The 19280-nt window shown below is 44.6% G+C and overlaps 1 protein-coding gene across 1 annotated transcript in view; it reads right to left on the bottom strand.

Moving 5' to 3' along the window:
• The window catches only part of LOC133377538 (tubulin polyglutamylase TTLL5-like), a 184757-nt gene that overhangs the window by 117877 nt on the left and 47600 nt on the right, over nt 1-19280 (bottom strand). Inside the window, exon 12 of the mRNA XM_061611787.1 lies at nt 12383-12534. Coding sequence (XP_061467771.1) covers nt 12383-12534 — 152 coding nt within the window. The remainder of the gene's footprint in view (nt 1-12382; nt 12535-19280) is intronic.

The raw sequence follows: 19280 nt of genomic DNA, 5'->3' as shown, positions 1-19280 counted from the left end.
CTCGACGCTTGCCCTTCATGGCTTATTAAAGCTTGCTGAGGGGGTCTGACCTAGTGGATCCAGGGTGTGGTCAACGCATTATTGCGGGAGGGAGCAGTTCCAGCTGCCTTGAAAGAGGCGGTGATTCAACCACTCTTGAAAAAGCCCACCCTGGACCCATTGGTTTGTGACAACTACCGACCGGTTGCAAATACTCCCTGTTTAGGGAAGGTGATTGAGAGGGTTGTGGCGCAGCAATTGCAAGTACTCTTGGATGAAACAGATTATCTTGACCCATCCCAGTCTGGGTTCAGGCCTGGTTATGGGACTGAATCAGCCTTGGTTGCCCTGATGGATGACCTTTATCAGGAGAAGGACAGGGGGAGTGCGACCCTGTCATTCTTACTTGATCTCTCAGCGGCTTTTGATACCATTGACCATGGTATCCTGGGCTGACTTGGTGAGATGGGTATTGGAGGCACTGTTTTACAGTGGTTCCGATCCTATCTCCAGGGTCGTTCTCAGAGAATAGCATTGGGTGACTGTCGGTGGTGGGCTGGATGAGGGCCAATAAACTGAATCCTAGCAAGATGGAGGTGCTGTGGGTTGGTGGTTCCCGAGTTCGGATAATTGGTCAGTTGCCTGCTTTGGATGGGGTCGTTCTCCCTCTGAAAAAGCAGGTCCGTAGCCTGGGGGTGCTCCTGGATCCATCTTTGTCGCTAGAGGCCCAGGTAACCTGAGTGGCTACGAGTGCCTTTTACCAGCTTTGGCTGGTGAGACAGCTGTGGCCGTTTCTGGACTGGAATAGCCTGACCACTGTTGTCCACGCACTGGTAACCTCCAGGCTGGATTACTGTAATGCGCTCTATGTGGGGCTGCCCTTGAGGTTGGTCTGGAAGCTGCTGCTGGTACAAAATGTGGCAGCGAGACTGCTCACTGGAGCAGTGTATCGCCAACATGTCACCCCGCTACTGAAAGAATTTCACGGGCTGCCCATTTGCTACTGGGCCGAGTTCAAGGTTCTAGTTTTGGTGTACAAAGCCCTATACAGCTTGGGACCAGGATACCTGAAAGACCGTCTTATCCCTTACATACCCAGTCGATCACTGCGCTCTGCAGGTGAGGGCCTCCTGCAGACACCATGTTATCAGGAGGTTCATTGTGTACAATATAGGAAACGGACCTTTAGTGTGGCAGCACCTACCCTGTGTAATTCCCTCCCTTTGAATATTAGGCAGGCACCATCTCTGCTATCTTTTCGGCACCTTTTGAAGATTTTTCTTTTTCAACAAGCCTTTTAAATTGAGAGCTATCCCAGTCTGTGTCTGTGTCAGAATTGCTTAATATGTTTTTTAATAATGTTTTAACCCTTTAAAAAAAGTTTTTTAAAATGTTTTTAACGCTGTTTTGTCTTGGTGTATTTTGGGATTTGTTTTTGTGATGTTTTAGAGTGTTTTTAGTGCCTTGTTTGCTGCCCTGGGCTCCTGATGGGAGGAAGGGCAGGATACAAATAAAATAAATAAATAAATAAATAAATATTTTTCTTCCTCATTAAACACAAGTGAGGCAGTGAAAGTGCTAAATAAGTGCCTGGTTATAGTAACTAACTGATTGAGACCAATAAACTGAAGCTCAATCCACACATGAGATGTTGTTAGTGGGCAGCTTGTCTACCAAAGTGAGTGGGGCTCAACTTGTTCCAGAGGAGGTTACATTCCCCCTAAAGAATAATCTGGGATACACCTTAATCTTTCTTTGTCACTGGAGGCACAGCTCATCTCTTCAGCACAAAGTACAGTTTTTCCAGCTTAGGCTGGTATGCCAGCTATGACAGAGATAGCCTGCCTTCAGTGATCCATGCCTTAACAAGCTCCCATGTAGATTACTGCAATGTTTTGAATGTGAAATGCCTTTTGCAAACAGTCAGAAAACTTCAACTGGTACAGATTATAGCTGCAAAAGTCCTAACTGCAACCAGGCATTATGAACATAGTAAACGGACCATTGGTCTCACCTGAAGGGTGGTTTTCCAAGGTAGCATGCCATCACATGGGTTATACTAGAATCTAGCATCCAAAGGCAAGAATGTACTGAAGTCAAGACCTTGTGGCAGGCAAGCCCTTCCCACTACAGTTCATTTGCGACAAGTTTGAAGTGAGATATCTGAAAAAGGTACCAAGGGCCAACAGGCCTACCAGCAAAGAAAACAGAGACACTGCCCCAAATGACGCTGAACCACATTAAATTCTGATAGAACCAGAAGGTCTTGACTAACGCTGAACCACATTCATTTCTAATAGAGCCAGAGGGTCTTGACTCAGTCACACACTGTACGCAGTACAAGTTTAACAGGAATAATTTGAGAGGTGGTACAAACCACCCAGGCATCCTCCTACAGGGAGGGCCATGATGTCATGATACCTGGGAAAACCACCCTTCAGGTGAGACCAAAGGTCCGTTTTCCCCAGGTAGCATGCCATCACGTGGAATGTACCAAAGCAGCCCCAAAAAGGAGGGACCACCCACTGCTTTCATATGAGAAAGGACCTGTTGCAGACCACGCCTCTCAAAAGAGGCATTGGCAGAAGTGTAGCGGTCTATCTTATAATGCTTGAGAAAAGAATCTGAAGTAGACTATACAGCCGCTCTGCAATATCTGCAAGAGGTGCATTGGTTGTGAATGCAGCCATAGTGGCTGCCGACCTAGTCGAGTGAGCTGTTATCTTGGTAGGCTCTGGGAGCTCAAGCAACTTTTAAGCCAGTGCAATGCAAGCGCACAACCAACTAGACAAAGTGGATTTAAAAGCCTTTTTTCCCCAGTGTCTGTGGGTGAAAGGATATAAACAGAGAATCAGGTCATCTTATGTCCTGGGTTCAAAACAGGTAGGACTTGAGGGCCCTCCGAACCCCGAAGAGTGCCAAGCCTTTTCCAGTGGATGGGCGAGCTTAGGACAGAACAAAGGAAGAACAATGTCCTGGATGCAGTGGAAACTGAATTGACTCTGGGACGAATGGCTGGAACTGGATGCAGCACAACTGAGTCCTTATGGAAAATGCAGAGATGGTGTGTCGCTGACCATGCTCCGAACTCTGGGACTCTTCTCACCGAGGTGACCACCACTGGAAACAGGACCTTAAAGGACAACAGTCACAATGGTACTGACCTAAGAGGCTCAAATGAGGTCACTGCAGGCTTTGCAGGACCCTAGGTAGACTCCAGAAAGGAAAATGGTGACACACTGCCGAAGAAAGGAGGGCAGCTGCCTATACAGAACCTATGATCATCGGATGAAAGCCCATTTAAACACTCGAAGGGTAATCAAACCAAGTCTGACAACGCAAGGTTTTAGCTGTCAGACTGATCTTCAGAGCTCTATGAAGACACTGTAAGACTTGTTGTAACGTGGCTCGTGGAGGTGGAAGAGCCCTGGAAGCATATCGTCGGAGAAGGTGGACCATGCAGTTTGGTAGATGTGATTTGTTGGTGGTCTTCTAGATGCCAGCATGGTATCAGCACACTTCTGCGATAGGCCTGTGGAGATCAACTGTATCTGCTCCAACGCCAGGATCTGCTATTAATAGGACAAGCCGATGGGAGAATCACAGTCAATGCGGCCAGTACATAAGGTCCTACAGCGACGAAACTCCACAGTGCTCTGCCCAGGAGGGAACCAAATAGGAGACCATCCAGTCAGGGAGTCCCAAGGCCCTATTCAGACTCCGCCCTTGTGTCTAGGTACCAGGAGAAGTACCAGGGAAACCGAGAGTTCTGACTCAAACCAGCAGGTCCACTGTCAAACTGTCGAAACTAACAGAAGGAGATAAAACACTTCCGGATGTAGTTTCCAGTCCCCTGGGATCACTTGTAGCTCGCTCAGCCAATCTGCAGTGACCTTCCGAGCCCAACTGAAGTAATCTCTCTTCGTGGACAGCGGGTGACTCTCGGTCCAATATAATGACAGCATGATAGCGCGGTCTCCACCCAAGGGAAAAGAGCTCCAATGCCCCCTTTCGATCTTTTAGGTAGTTTCACGCAGGAGTTGTCATGACTGAAAAATACAGGTGTCAGGTGGATTGCTCTCAGCTCCAAAGACACAAGATAAACACTGAAGAAGCCTTACTAAAACTCAATGCCTGATAACTGTAATAAAAAACGTTAACTGTTATAGTCATCCGGGGAAGTACTGACAACGGTACTTGACTCGGTCAGGACTCGAGTGGACAATCCCCACCTACAAGGAGAACTGCACCTCAGGACAGACATGACTATGAAAGTAGCTGAAAGCTTAAACTACGTGAACAATCTAGAGGGAAGTTACGCAAACAGCTAGAGAACAGGGTCCAGTTTGGTGAACATCGAAATGAGCCTAATAAGGCTGCATAGAATTTGTAAGAGCCGATATCACCCAGGGAACTGCAGGAGATGAGTCCCCTAGCCACCAAGTTCATGGTATTCTGCTAAACATCATTTACCAAAGATAAATGCTACACAGACAGTATGAGAGTTTGCAAAGGTACACACAGAGATAAGGAGGGCTGAAACCTAGAATGGAGGCTGGTGCAAGTCAAATAACTGAGGCCCCTAAGGAGGCACCATGTTGGGCCACTGTTGCCCCCAGAAGCAGCCTACTATTAATTCAGGCCTAAGGCAAAAGTGGGAATAACCAATATTGCTTTCAATGCAAAGATCGGACATAATTCCAGCCAAGGAGTATGTCCTCTCTCTGGCCAAAGCTGCAGAAATAGCTGGACCCCTTTTCCAGTCACTAGACGAAATGACAGGAATTCCTCAGCAGAGTGCTACACCGTTGTCTGCCCAAGGAGACTGGGTAGCAAACTAGGCCCTTTTCCTGGGGTTCTGAGTGAAAGGCTAAGCCCTTCCACAGTCACTGGCCAGACTGAGAAAGCGCCCCTTACGTTCCACAAGCAGCATCAATACCACCCTTGCTGCTCAGTTGCAACTGCTGGAGAGAAATACTTAGAAGGCTCAAGTTTGACTACTATACTTACCGTAAGACTGCCTCGCCTACCTTAGGGTCAATGCACACCTTGTGCAGGCCAAATTGCATGCAACATTCCTCCCAGCAGAATTCCTTCTGACACAGGCTGTACGAAACATGGAACTGACGGCTGCTGAAAAGGCTACTGCTGCCTATCACTGACTGCTGCTGAAAAGGGTGCTGCTGCCTATCACTGCCAGCTGAAGAAATGGCTATAGCTGCCTATCACTGTGCTGTGTCTAAATAACGACATTTAGAAAACCAACACAGGGTGATACGCCCACAAATATGCCCACACAGTAGAAGGAAGCTGACCCAGACCACATTATCAACGTCTGCAGCGGAAGAAGAGCAAAATGGCGAGGCCCAAAATGAGCCCACCCCAAGAGTGTGGAGGTCTGATCTTTAATGAGCTGTAAATGCAGGCAAATGCTGGATTCGTAAGGCCAGAAAGGACCCAGCCCAGGAGGAGGGAGAGGTCCGAGCCCAAAGGAACTCTGAATGCGGCCAAGCAAAAGAAAACTACCCAAGGTAAAGAAGAGTGGTAATAGCGAGGCCAAGAACTGCCCAACAGAGGCAGAGGAAGAAATCTGCATCTAATTAGTTCCAAATACTGGCAAAGGCAAACAAACAATCACCTCAGTAGAGGGAGCATTGACTCACGAGGGCAGCCTAACCACACACCACCAAAGGGGGTGGAGCGACCTCTGAGAACCCAAATAATCGCACTCAGTGGGGAGGGGCACTGACAGTGTCCTTCCACACTGGTCTTGTTTCTGGCCTGACAGGAACCAAAGAAGCTTAACAGGGTTTATGAGGGGAGAGGAGTGCCTCCAGAGAGCTAAACGAAACGCACGCAGCGGGGAGGGGCATTGAGAGTGTCCTTCTGCACTGGCCAGGAACCGTGGATACTTATCATGGTTTACACACAGTGGGGGGGAGGGGGGCAGTGAGAGTGTCCTTCTGCACTGGTCTTGTATCTGGCCTGACAGGAACCGCAGGTAATTTATCATGGTTCTGCAGCAGCAGCAGCCCGCTTGTCTGGATATGTCGGCAGTTTGCAATCTTCGCCTAGTAGGTGGGATCGGTTAACCTCTGAATGTAGCCTAGAGATGTATCCAAGGGCGAGAATATCCAAACACCATCAACTATAGTCCAAGCAAGGTACTTGCCGCCAAGGAGCGCCTCTAAGAACCAAAGTAATCATACACAGTGGGGAGGGGCAGTGAGAATGTCCTTCCGCACTGGTCTTGTATCTGGCACACAGTGGGGAGAGGCAGTGAGAGTGTCCCTCCACACTGGTCTGCATGTGATCTGATAAGAACTGTGGGGAACTCCTCATGAGTCCGCAGCAGCAGTCTGCTTGTCTGGATATGCCTTCGATGCCTGAGTTGAAATCTCTGAAAAGGACTCACTGGAGGAGTAGGCAATAAGAGGACCACCAATCAATCTACTCCACAGAAATAGTGGAGGAGACCCCTGCCAAGTCTGGCTGGCCACCAGCCAAACAGGGCAAGAGGTGATTGACATGGTATAGACTCACGTGTCTTCTGGCCTGGTATACACTCACCTGTCGCCTGGCCTTAGTGGAAAATACGCACTGGAAGAGGGGTGCAGAGAGTATAGGGAACACAGTTACACGCTCACGGACGAGGGAAGCGGTACGGCCCCAAATGTACTTCAGCTTGGCGGTACATTGAGTGGGCGTTGATCCGCCATAATATACACGTACAAGAATGGGGAATGTGGTATCCGTTGTTGGCCCACGTCTGGCCGCTGATCCACCATCATATACACGCACAAGGTAGGGGGTGCACTATCTGTCACCAACACATGCACAAAGGTAGGGGTTGCGGTGTGGAGGGCCCCCCAGTACACACACACAATGGAGAAGGTGCGGTATTGCTTCTGTGCACTGAGAAGAAAGAGCTCAGATACACGCACACAATGGGGAAGGTGCGGTACTGCTCCTGTGCATTATACAAGTAAATAAGTCTCAGTACATGCCCACAGAGGGAGGGGGTGTGGTACTGTACCTGTGCACTGTAGTATCAGTCACCTCTGTGTCCCTTTAGTATTGAATTTTATTTATTATTATTATTATTTATTTTGTTAATAAAGTTAGGAAGCTAAACTACATACTCCTCAGCCTATGTATATGAGGAAGCATGAGAAGGGTAAAAAAGGGAAGAGTCCAAAGAAAGCGGGACAGAGAAACAAACCAAAATGGAGGGCGATAAAACAGGTGGGAAATTAAAAAAACAAAATGGTGGTTGCCTAGCCCACAGCCGCTTAGGAGCAAGCAAGCCATTGGGGGGGGGCAGCCAAAATGAGCACCCTCACTAACACAGCCACCAGTGGCAAAGGGAAAGGGGCCACAACTGTGAGCCCCAGAGAAAATAAAACCACCAGGCAGAAACAGCTAAGAGAGCCTCCCCCACAAGCGCCACCAGAAGCAAAGGAAAAGGAGCCGCCGATAGAACAAGGTGTCTCAGCGCCTCGTGGCGATAACAGAGGCAGCGCTGCATAAAGTGGTCTGCTCCAGGCTAGCCAGAGTAGTGGGCCCAGGACGCAGGGGCCAAGAGCTCCGAGAGGCCGCAGTAGCGAGTCGTGGCAGCAACGGGGGAGGGGCAGAAGGAGCCGCAACCGAGCACAGGGGGAGCTGAAGCGGTGCCATGTGAAGCGGACCCGCCTGAAGGGGTGGTGTCGCTGCCGCTACTAAGCAGGGGCGGCAAAGCCAGGAAGGGCAGACGACCCTGCTGTGGCCAGGGAATGGGGGAGGAGAAAAAATCACTGTAAACAACCACCCTGCAGAAGCTATAGGAGAGAGGGAGGGGGAAACCAAAAAGCTGGAAAGGAAAAGAAGGAAAAACGGGGGGAAACCTAAAAGCTGGAAAGGAAAAGAAGGAAAAACGGGGGGAAACCATAGCAAGGGCTGGGGGCCAACAAAATCCCCAGTACCAACACACTCTCTCTCACACACACATACTTCACAAACACACGCACTGAATACTAATTCCTACACTAAAGCCTTACGCTACGGAGATATGAACAGCCTCGGACGAAGGCAAGAATGAATTGGAGTGGGAAGGGCTTGCCTGCCGCAAGGTCTTGACTTCAGTACATTCTTGCCTTTGGGCGCTAGATGGCGCTATAACCCACGTGATGGCATGCTACCTGGGGAAAACCAGTACTCTGTCATCTTCGCTGGCTCCCAGTCCATTTATAAGTCCATTTCAAAATGCTGGTTTTGACCTTTAAAGCCCTTCATAGCTTGGGACCTCAGTGCCCGAAGGATCACATTTCCCTTTGTATCAACCTATACTAGGGTGTACTCAACGCATCATTGCGGGAGGGAGTGGTACCAGCTGCCCTGAAAGAGGCGGTGATCTGATCATTTCTAGCTGGACCCATTGGTTTGTGACAACTATTGCCCATACGCAAATACTCCCTTTTTAGGGAAGGTGATTGAGAGGGTTGTGGCACAGCAATTGCCTTGAAGTACTCTTGGATGAGACAGATTATCTTGACCCATTCCATTCTGGGTTCAGAGCTGGTTATGATACTGAATCAGACTTGGATGGCCTGTATCAGGAGAAAGACGGGGAGTATGCCCCTGTTATTCTTACTTGATCTCTGGGCAGCTTTTGATACTATTGGCCATGGTATCCTTCTGAGCTGAGCTGATTATCAGAGACACTGTTTTACAGTGGTTCCAATCCTATCTCCAGGGTTGGTTTCAAAGAATAGCACTGGACAACTGGTTTTTGGCCTACTGGTAGCATTGTCCCCAATACTGTTAAACATCTATATGAAGCTGTTGGGAGCAGTAAACAGGAGATTTGGGGCAAGATGTCAGCAGTATGCTGATGACACCCAGCCCTATTTGTCTGTAATATCTGAATCGGGAGAGGCAATGCAAGCCCTGGGCCATTGCATGTACTTGGTGGTGGGCTGGATGATGGCAATAAACTCATTCTGACTCACTCTGACTCCTAGCAAAATGGAGATGCTGTGGGTAGGAGGTTCCCGAGTCTGGATAATTGGTCAGTTGCCTGCTTTGGATGGGGTCGTACTCCCTCTGAAAGAGCAGGTTTGTAGTCTGGGGTTGCTCCTGGATTAATCTTTGTCACCAGAGGCCCAGGTGCCCTCAGTGGCTAGGAGTGCCTTTTATCAGCTTCAACTGGTAAGACAGCTGTGTCCATTTCTGGATCAGGATAGCCTCACCACTGTTGTCCATGCACTGATAACCTTCAGGCTGGACTACTGTAATGCACTCTATGTGGGGCTACCCTTGAGGTTGGTACAGAAGCTGCAGCTGGTACAAAATATGGTGGCATGGTTGCTCACTGGGAAAGGATATCGCCAACATGTTACCCTACGGCTGAAAGAATTACACTGGCTGCCCATTAACTGCCAGGCCACGTTCAAGGTACTGGTTTTGGTGTACAAAGCCCTATACAGCTTGGGACCAGGATACCTGGAAGATCATCTCACCCCATATATACCCAGGCACTCTGCAGGTGAGGGCGCACTGCAGATATCTTATCAGGAAGTCCATTCTGCACAACATAGGAAGTGGACTTTATTATCATCATCATCAACAACAACCACCCACCCTTCACCCAGAGGTTTCAGGTGGGTTACAACAATTTTAAAACACATAATTAAAACAGATAAAAACAACCTAAACAACTTCCTTGGGAATTCCCTCCCCTTAAATATTAGACAGGTGCCATCTCTGTTATCTTTTCAGTGCCTACTGAAGACCTTCCTCTTTCAACGAGCCTTTTAAGTAGAGACCTTATCCCAGTCTGCATCTGTTTTGGAACTGCTTTTTAAGATGTTTTCAAATATTTTTTTAAAGATGTTTTATTTTTAAGATGTTTTAGGATGTTTAGTGTTTATCCTTTGTTTGCAGCCCAGAGCTCCTTCTAGGAGGAAGAGCAGGATAGGAATTTAATTAAAAATAAATAAATAAATAAATAAAACCTTGAGACTGTAATCTGAGACCCTTCTTTGAAAGCTCCCAGCAAGTGAAGTATGGTGGGTGGTTACCAGGGAAAGAACATTTTGAATAGTAGCTTCACATTTGTGAAATCCTCTCTCCAAAGAGTCCCACCTGGCACCTACTTTAGGTGTCTTTTCAGTGCTCAGCTTATTTTCCCAGGACCTTTAAGTTATACTATGGCTTTTAATACTATTTTAGCTCTGTATTAATTGACCTATTTTGATATAAACTGGTGTGTTCCATTTGCTGCACTTCATTGTAATATGACTTTAATATGTATTGTTTTACTTACTCTGTAAGCTGCCCATGGATGGCCTGCAAATAACATGCTTGCATGCAACACATGAATTAATAAATAACTGCTGAAACTCAATCAGCAAAAAAGAGTCATCCAAGTTGTAAGAGAGGCTAAACAGAAAACCACAAGAAACGCTAGACTATTGTTAATGACAAGACAATTGCAAAACAAACTTTGGGTTATAGTGTTAAAGAAACACTGAAGAAAGAACAGCACAGTTACCCTGAAAGGAAGAAATACATCATGTGCTGAAAGGTACTGACTTCACCAAATGCCAAAAAGAACTAGAGAGCATCATCATGGAGATTCTGTGTGTTTTTAAGAACTTAGGATTGACCAAAAAAACTCTATTTTTTAGCAAAGGCAAACATTAATGGACAATAGACCAGTACAGAATAATGGTTAAGATATTACAGAGTTATGCAGAGGACTTTACAAGCATGGATGGAGCATAAGACCTACTGACAACTGAAGTAGTGTTTCTGTATATCCATTAACAAGGAAAATATTTTCAGATAATGCCGAAAGAAGGAATTCTACAGAGGCAAGGCCAAATATAAATCCCCACTGGTACAGGGTATGCGAAGGAGAATGAAGCAGCTGGACCACTGCTCTCACAGGCTGGATGGAAGGAAGAGAAGTTCTTCACCTGTAGGAAATGCTCTCCTTTTGGTTTATAATAATAATCTCCAGGGTAAGATTGCAAGAGTGGGGCACATCAATTCTAGTAATTTAAAACCCTCAGAAATAACACTAGACTAGGGAATTCACAGGACAGGAATCTAACACTAATATCTAAAGTCAAGGAGAATAGCCTAGGCCATCTGTTCTAATTTCTTGGTGCTGTAAAACTTTCTGAACAAACACAATCACATACACCATGCTGTTCAGAGCAAACAACAAACAAAAGGAATTAAAACAGTAGAACGGTGCAATAATATAAATGCTGTTGATCTGGAGCTGCAGTGGCAGAAGGGCTAAAGGGATTGTAGCAGCTACTTCACTAAAATGGGGAAGGTGGAATAGTAGCAGCTCAGAGCAGATTACTGCAGGAGCATGGTAACAGGGACAGACAGGTGAGGCAGAGAGCATGCATGGGGTTGCATTCTCCTGAAGTAACCTATTCAGAGTTTGGGGACAGTCCTGGATCTGTGTTGCTTTAGGATGTGCGGGGAATAACAGGGACTAAGAGTGTGTTTACCAATTCTATCTGGTTTTCAAACTTCATTCTTTCCTAGAGAAATCAGACCTGGCAAATCATTGATGTCCTACTCTCTTCCAGGTTAGTTTACTCTAATGCATTTTACTTTTGCTTGGTCCAAAATGCTGCTGCCAGATGGTTAAAGGGAGTTTTTGATGCCGTTTCAATTTCACTGGCCATCAATGTGTTGTCGGAATCAAATCAAGATGCTGACTTTAGCCACTGAAGCCCTAAACGGCCTGGGACTAGTCATCTAAGGAACTGCCTCCTTCCACTAAGGCCTGCTCAAAAACTTGTGGGGTGGGGAAAGAAGGGCCTTGGAAGTAGAGCAAGGCTTGGTTAGTGGGACAAGAACAAGGTTTAGCTCTTCCTCTCCCAGGGTACACTCTTCTACTTACCTTTTGATATAACCCCAATTAAGATACCTCCCAAAGCACTCTTATACAGGAGAAGGGGATAGAAGAGAGTAATTTTATGGCAAGTGTTCATAACTACAGGAGTAAAAGAAAATTCTGCCTATCAACTTGGCATAGGAAGGCCTTGTCTTTCCCATTGGCTAAGTGCCTCAGTCAATTTGTCTGCCTGATCCCTAAGCAGTATAAGAAGACTGTTCTCCATGGAAGAAGAGAGGAGAGATTAATCTCTGAATTTTACATCTCAGGAAAACTAAAACCAATTAACAACTTTTACTGTTATCTAATCTACACAATCTAAGCACTGAATAAATATCAAACAACTCATTCTCAAGTTTCACTGTGGAATCAAACAGTGTCTTCTATCTGTTACACCCACCCAGGCCAGAGTTTCATTTCAGCCATTGCCCTTCAAACTAGTAATATTCCATAGCACTTCCACATATATTAGCATTTTCAGTCTAAAACTTTTAAACTTACCTGACTGTCAAAGATGCAGGTCTGATGTCAGTGGTTTGTGTGTGTGTCTGAAAGGCCCAGAATGAACCTCCTGGGTTGAGCGGTGGTCGGTAACTGGGAGAAGTTGCATTTCCTCTGCTTACAGCTCCACTCATCAAATTCAAATTCGTTAACTAAAAAGAAACAAGAAAAAGGACAAATATTTTATAAGGCTCAAGGAATATAATACATTTAGGATTATAATGTATGAGTAAAATTTTTCATTGTTCATACATGGATGCAGAACCTGTGGCCCTCCAGATAATGTTGGCTTATAACTCCCAGCATTCCTGGCCGCTGGACATACTATCTGGGGTACTGGGAACCCAGTAACATCTGAAATGCCACAGGTGCTCCGAAGTTGGGCCAACAGATACTGTCTCTATATTTTGATAGCCAGTGGGGCATAGGGCAATATAGTCGAAAGTTTGTTGTATTTAAGACTAGGAAGTCTCTGGTTCAAACCCTCAGTCATCTGCAAAGCTTACTTGGTGACCTTGAACCAGTCATTATCTTTCAAGCTAATCCTCCTCACAGGGTTGCTATAAGAGAAAAAAAGGGGGCAAGACCATGTATGTTACTCCAAATTTCATTGACTAAGGATAAAATGCAACAACAAAATCAAATATTTATAAATATGACAGCATTGCTCTTTGGAGTTAATCCTTTTCCTTCCATCATTGTAACAGTTAAGATGAATGACACAAACAGTCTATGAACAGAACTGTGTTTACATGAATTTTAATCCAACCCCACCCTGTCCCAAGAGCTCGGGTCTGGTTGCAACATTATTTAAAACTAGAACATAAAAATAAAAACAAAAAAGATAAAGCTCACAAAGCGCCAATACAGTAAAGATAGCCTATGCTACCTTTCTGTGTTCTCTCTGGCTGCATGGGGTGGTTGTTGTTCCATTTTATTTTTGCTTTGTTTATTTATTCATTATTTTGGCGTTTAATTATTTTGTAGGTCTCCTGGACAAGAGGCTACTGTAAGGACAGAATATGGAGAAACCAACTGGTTCCCAATCGGAAAGGGTGTGAGACAGGGGTGTATTTTATCACCCTATTTGTTTAATCTATACACAGTTCATACGGAAAGCAGGATTGGACCAAGATGAAGGAGGTATGAAAATTGGAGGGAGAAATATCAATAATTTATGCAGATGATACCATACTACTAGCAGAAACCAGTAACGATTTGAAAGGAATGCTGATGAAAGTTAAACAGAGAGCACAAAAGCAGGACTACAGCTGAACATCAAGACGACTAAAGTAATGGCAACAGAAGATTTATGTAACTTTAAAGTTGACAATGAAGACACAGAACTTGTCAAGGATTATCAATACCTTGGCACAGTCATTAACCAAAATAGTCAAGAAATCAGCAGAAGGTTAGGACTGGGGAGGGCAGCTATGAGATAACTAAAAAAGGTCCTCAAATGCAAAGATGTATCACTGAACACTAAAGTCAGGATCATTCAGACATGGTATTCCTGATCTCTATGTATTGATATGAAATTGGACAGGGAAAAAGTGGATAAGAGAAAAATCAACTCATTTGAAATGTAGTGTTGGAGGAGAGCTTTGCACATATCATGGACTGCGAATAAGACAAATAATTGGGTGTCAGAACAAATTAAACCAGAACTGTCACTAGAACAAATTAAACCAGAACTGTCACTAGAAGCTAAAATGAAGAAACTGAGGTTATCATACTTTGGACACACAATGAGAAGACATGATTCACTAGAAAAGACAATAATGCTGGGAAAAACAGAAGGAAGTAGAAAAAGAGGAAGACCAAACAAGAGATGGATTGATTCCATAAAGGAAGCCACAAACCTGAACTTACAAGATCTGAATAGGGTGGTTCATGACAGATGCTATTGGAGGTCACTGATTCATAGGGCCGGCATAAGTCATAATCGACTTGAAGGCACATAGCAACAATCACCACCACCACAGGTCACCTGGTTCACCACTTCCTGGATTACTAGTCATTGTTTGCCCCTTCCATCTGAACCAGGAAACTATCATTACTAGAAACACAAGAAGTCAGGCTCTTAAAAGTAATTTCAACTGTATTTAAGATCCTGGTTTGTTCCAATCCGGGTAACCATAGTTTCCCAATTTGGACAGGAAATTATGGTCAATTAAATTCAACAAGTGTTCAATCACAGCTTGTCAAGAAGGAAGGAATGGTGCAAGAGTGGAGCACAATATATACATCTGAACCGAGCCACTATTTCATTCTAATGTATGTACTTCATAGGGTTGTTTCAGAAGAACAACCTTGTGTGCTCCTTAAAGGAATACAGGATACACGTGTGATAAATAATAATACAACCATACTTGATTTGAAGATGCTCAAAATCTTCATATATCACACTAAAATCTGGCATATGGGACAAAAAAAATAACATCATGAGAATGCTTGAATTTATTATTAATTTTAGTTTGAACTAGGAAATCAGGAAATAGAATCAGAAAATACCTTACACAACTCTTTGCCCACCCCACACCAAAACATGACAAAAAATTCCAAGCTTCTTGAGAACCTGAAAGGATTATTCAAAAATACCCACTACGTGCAAAATCATTAAATTTGCAAAGTGTGTGCAAACAGAAGAATTTGTGTTTTCTTAGTGCAGAATTTGAGCATTTATGGATGCATACAATCAGGGCTGTGGAGTCGGAGTCGTGGAGTTGGAAGCAATTTTGGGTGCAGTCGTGGAGTCGGGAGCAATTTTGGGTGGAGTCGGAGTCGGGAGCAATTTTGGGTGGAGTCGGAGTCGGGAGCAATTTTGGGTGGAGTCGGAGTCGGGAGCAATTTTGGGTGGAGTCGGAGTCGGGAGCAATTTTGGGTGGAGTCGGAGTCGGGAGCAATTTTGGGTGGAGTCGGAGTCGGGAGCAATTTTGGGTGGAGTCGGTAGAAATGTACCAACTCTGACTTCCAAATAAATTTTGATTGTCAAGAAGCAATTTTGGGTGGAGTCGGACAGTGGAAAAATAGAGGAGTCGGAGTCGAAGGTTTGGCGTACTGACTCCACAGCGCTGCATACAATCCTGTTGAGGATCAGGCTTGATTTCCAGTAAGGAAGGGCTGTATGACGGCAGCTTAATTGAGACCTCTCCCAACAGCATCAGTGTGCATTTAGCCAGCTGTTTCACCAGTGTACCCTATTCTCCCCTTCTATGTGCTACCTTGGTGCATTTCCCCTCCATTATCAAAACACCATTTATTTTAAAGTTGCCTTTCCAAGTGAGGCTGGTGTGTAAACAGTTGAGTGTAGCGGGTAAGGAAATTTCACACATTCCATATAGACAGGTGTTTAAATTATAGCAGAATTAAATACAGGCAATGGATTCAAAGCACATAAGGCTTATGTGAACCAGCCCACCAGCTTCGTTCCATTTTGATAGTTACTCCTCCACGCACCGATTTGTTTCAGCTGCTATAATTAGCCTGCCAACTTGGTAGATTCCTTGGATAACCCATTAATACTTCATCAGTATAGCAGCTCTGCTTTGAACTATCTGACAGTGACAGTCCTTCCCAGCCAGTTAATGAACTTTCAGGCTATCATGGATATATAACAGCATCACACACATTCTTTACTCTTCCTTTTTTAAAAAATAAACCTTTTAATTGCAATTTTTTAATCAATCACAAATAAGGAAAAAAGAGGAGAAAACCCCTATATGAATAAAGTAACATTTACAAAAAAGGGAGGGGACAATATAAGGAAGGGAAAAAAGGGAAGGTGGATTGTGGCATTTCAGGCACATGAAATGAAAGAAACAACATACACTAAACTACTGAGCATAAGTCTCAAGAAGGCTGACAATGGATTGTATTCAGCGCAAAGACTTCTCCTTGCACAACAGAATGTTCTGCCCCTCTTCTCCTACTGCATGACACTTAAATCTGTTCTTGGGGTTCTCCCAACCCTCTGGGGCAGATTTCAGGGTGGTGCAGGGCAGATGAGGAGGACAGGGGAAGTCCCACTGCACTAGTGGTAATCCTTGTGCAATTATTTTGTTGAATACTACCCCAAAGTCTTCATATTTGTCCTCTCTATGCACCCATAGATGCATAGCTAATTCAAATAGGGGCAAAGAGTATAAATCACTTTTAAGTTTAAACAAAGAATGCAAGCAAAGCATGGAACAAACAATGTTCTGCCTAGAAAAAAACAGGTTTTATTGGCCCAGGAGGATTGATCATACTGTGCCAAACACTTATTTAAGATGAAGTGGAAAGAGATCAGTCTGGCTCTGCCCATCTGCCAGAAGCATCAACTGCCATGAATCTGCCCCAGCCCACATAAGCCAACACAACAACAACCCAATTCAATTCAATTCAGCCCAATGTTTTCCTTAAAAGTATGTGGACTAAAAATGAGGAGCAGGAATACGCACACAAATCGTGCTCCCAATATCCCTGTGCACACTAGCTGCACTTCAGACCTTTTCTTGAGGTGGTGATCAGAATCCTGTATTATCAGGATTTTAAGTGTGCTCACCTGGGGAAGGGCCATAGCTCAGTGGTAGAACGTCTGCCTTGCATGCAGAAGGTCCCAAGTTCAATTCCCTGGCATCTCCAGGTAGGACTAGGAGAGAATCCTGTCTGAAATTCTGGAGAGCTGCTGCCAGTCAGTGTTGACAATACTGAGCTAGATGGACCAGTATAAGGCTCAGTATAAGGCAGTATAAGACAGCTTCCTATGTTCCTATAAATGCACTTAGAACTCCCTTTCAAAGTTTCCCTCTCAATGAAGGAAGACATGAAAAGCAGCATGCGTTCAGGGACACTGTGGGTGGGTTTCGTGTACATACTTCTGTCCCCTTTCCACTTCTAGACCATTATCAGGCAAATGGCTTTTTTTGTTGGGCTATTGTGTTGTGTGCTTATTTGCAAGAGGCTTCAAGAACTGTCCAGATTCTAAGCAGTCACCCAACTAGCTAGGAGAAGACTATGGGTTATATTCAATGTAGTGTTAAATCAAACATTTCATCAGCACAAGGGTTTTTCCTTGCGCAATGGAATGCTCATTCCCTCTCTCCCCTTCCCACTTACCCCCTAAATGTGTTCTGGGTTTCCCCCCAACCTTCTGGAACAGATTTGGGGATGGCAATAGGGAGAACAGGGCAGAAACCCTCTTGTGCTAGTTGATGTTATTCTGCTAGAACAAGGATTTAGTTGAATACTGCCCTATGTAAGCCACAGAGACTCTATGTTAATAGCAGGGTGTATCTTTAAAACGAAAGAAGAAATCAGAGCCCAATATAATGTTAAAGTTTCCCAAACCAGCTAACAGATTTTGCATATGTTAAAAGAGTGCTGCACCTTCTGTCTACCAAACAGAAATATGTTCAAAGACAAGATGCCAATTACGTTCAGGTGACAGGTATATTAAGATATGCTTTAATGTGACATTGTAAATCCACATTTTGAAACTTATTGACACCAAAGGGACTTTCTAATTTTCTTCATTACATGGTCCCATCAATGAGAGGTCCAGAACTGAAGGTAATTGAACCACTTTGTTTTATCTTTCAGCAAATTATGCCTACACCCTAGTTTCAAGCCGCATCATTCTCCTCATTGTTGATCTATGCATCACTGAATATTGTGCTAGGCGCTTTACAATGTGCCTTTTTAAATAACCAACTATGACTAAGTCCTCATATACAATAGCTAGACAATTGCTGTTTTACATGATTAATGCTGGCTCTGGTTGGAGCATATATATAGAAGCAATCCTTGTGTTCCTTAGCAGTAGCTATAGCTACTCATATGGGAGGCATTATACCACTAGTGTAAAAGAACAGCACTAGACTGTCATTTATCATTTCCCTTACCCCACCCCACTTCTGCTAACCAAGTATCCAGAGCCAGTACTTCTCTTCTCTCATAGCCAATCTTCATATTGCAAAAATCAGACAAGTTAATGTTCCCCATATCTGAAGCGTGTTTATGGCCAATAATGGTAGGGGGAAGGGGGAAAGAGAGGGTGTAACTACATTGGTGCACTACTCCCTGGCCTTATCACTTATAGAATCAAGCTGTGCTTAGGGTGCCTTTTGGGGAGAAAAAAAAAGACTTGCTCTAAGGACTTTCTGCTGTCAAATGAGGCTCATTTTCAGCCACACCCATACAGTACAAATCTACCCCTAGGCAAGTTCATTTCATGCATACATTTGTGTTTACAACTAAAGGCAGAGGGAAAATGAGAGCAAGGAGCAAAGGGCTAGAGAGGTGTGAAATCTGTGTGTGTACCAAAGCTGATCTGGCTAAAGGCCCATGACATTCCTCCCCTACTTGCTGAGCTTACCAGCTTACAGGATATGCACATGCATAAAAAGCATAAGTGTTTTAGTCTCCAGAAAATGTTCCAGACAAAGACCTGCCAAAGACATTCCTGGGAAACCTGACAAACTTACAGATTCGTTTGTAGTGCCTCCAGCATATGCATCCATTTAACAATAAAAAAAGTAGTTTGTGCTGCAGTGGATGGGTACTTGCTGCTTGCTGTTAATGAAAAGTCAGGCTCTGAATTAAGTACGCTCCACTTCAATACTTCTCAGTGGGAGCTATTTCAATAGGGTATGAATGTGCCAAACGTTTGATGATTGGGGAATAATCCTTCCTACAACAAAAGTTCCTTGAAGTTTAGCTTGGTTCAACTAGTGGCCTCCTTCAAATCACAAGATCCATCCCAACTGCACAAAAGTCTCTGCAGCCAGAGAACAGAAGAACAGTGCTGTTCCAAAGACACCTTTCTTCTTCTAAAGCATTGGGTCATGCCTGATTTAAGGTGGGTTGAGAGCTAGTGTGGTGTAGCGGTTAAGGTGTTGGGACTACGACCTGGAAG

The sequence above is a fragment of the Rhineura floridana genome, chromosome 2 (genome assembly GCF_030035675.1).
Source record: "Rhineura floridana isolate rRhiFlo1 chromosome 2, rRhiFlo1.hap2, whole genome shotgun sequence".
NCBI classification, from domain to species: domain Eukaryota; kingdom Metazoa; phylum Chordata; class Lepidosauria; order Squamata; family Rhineuridae; genus Rhineura; species Rhineura floridana.
The sequence above is the reverse complement of the archived record's forward strand: the minus strand, read 5'-3'. Positions and strand labels throughout refer to the sequence as shown.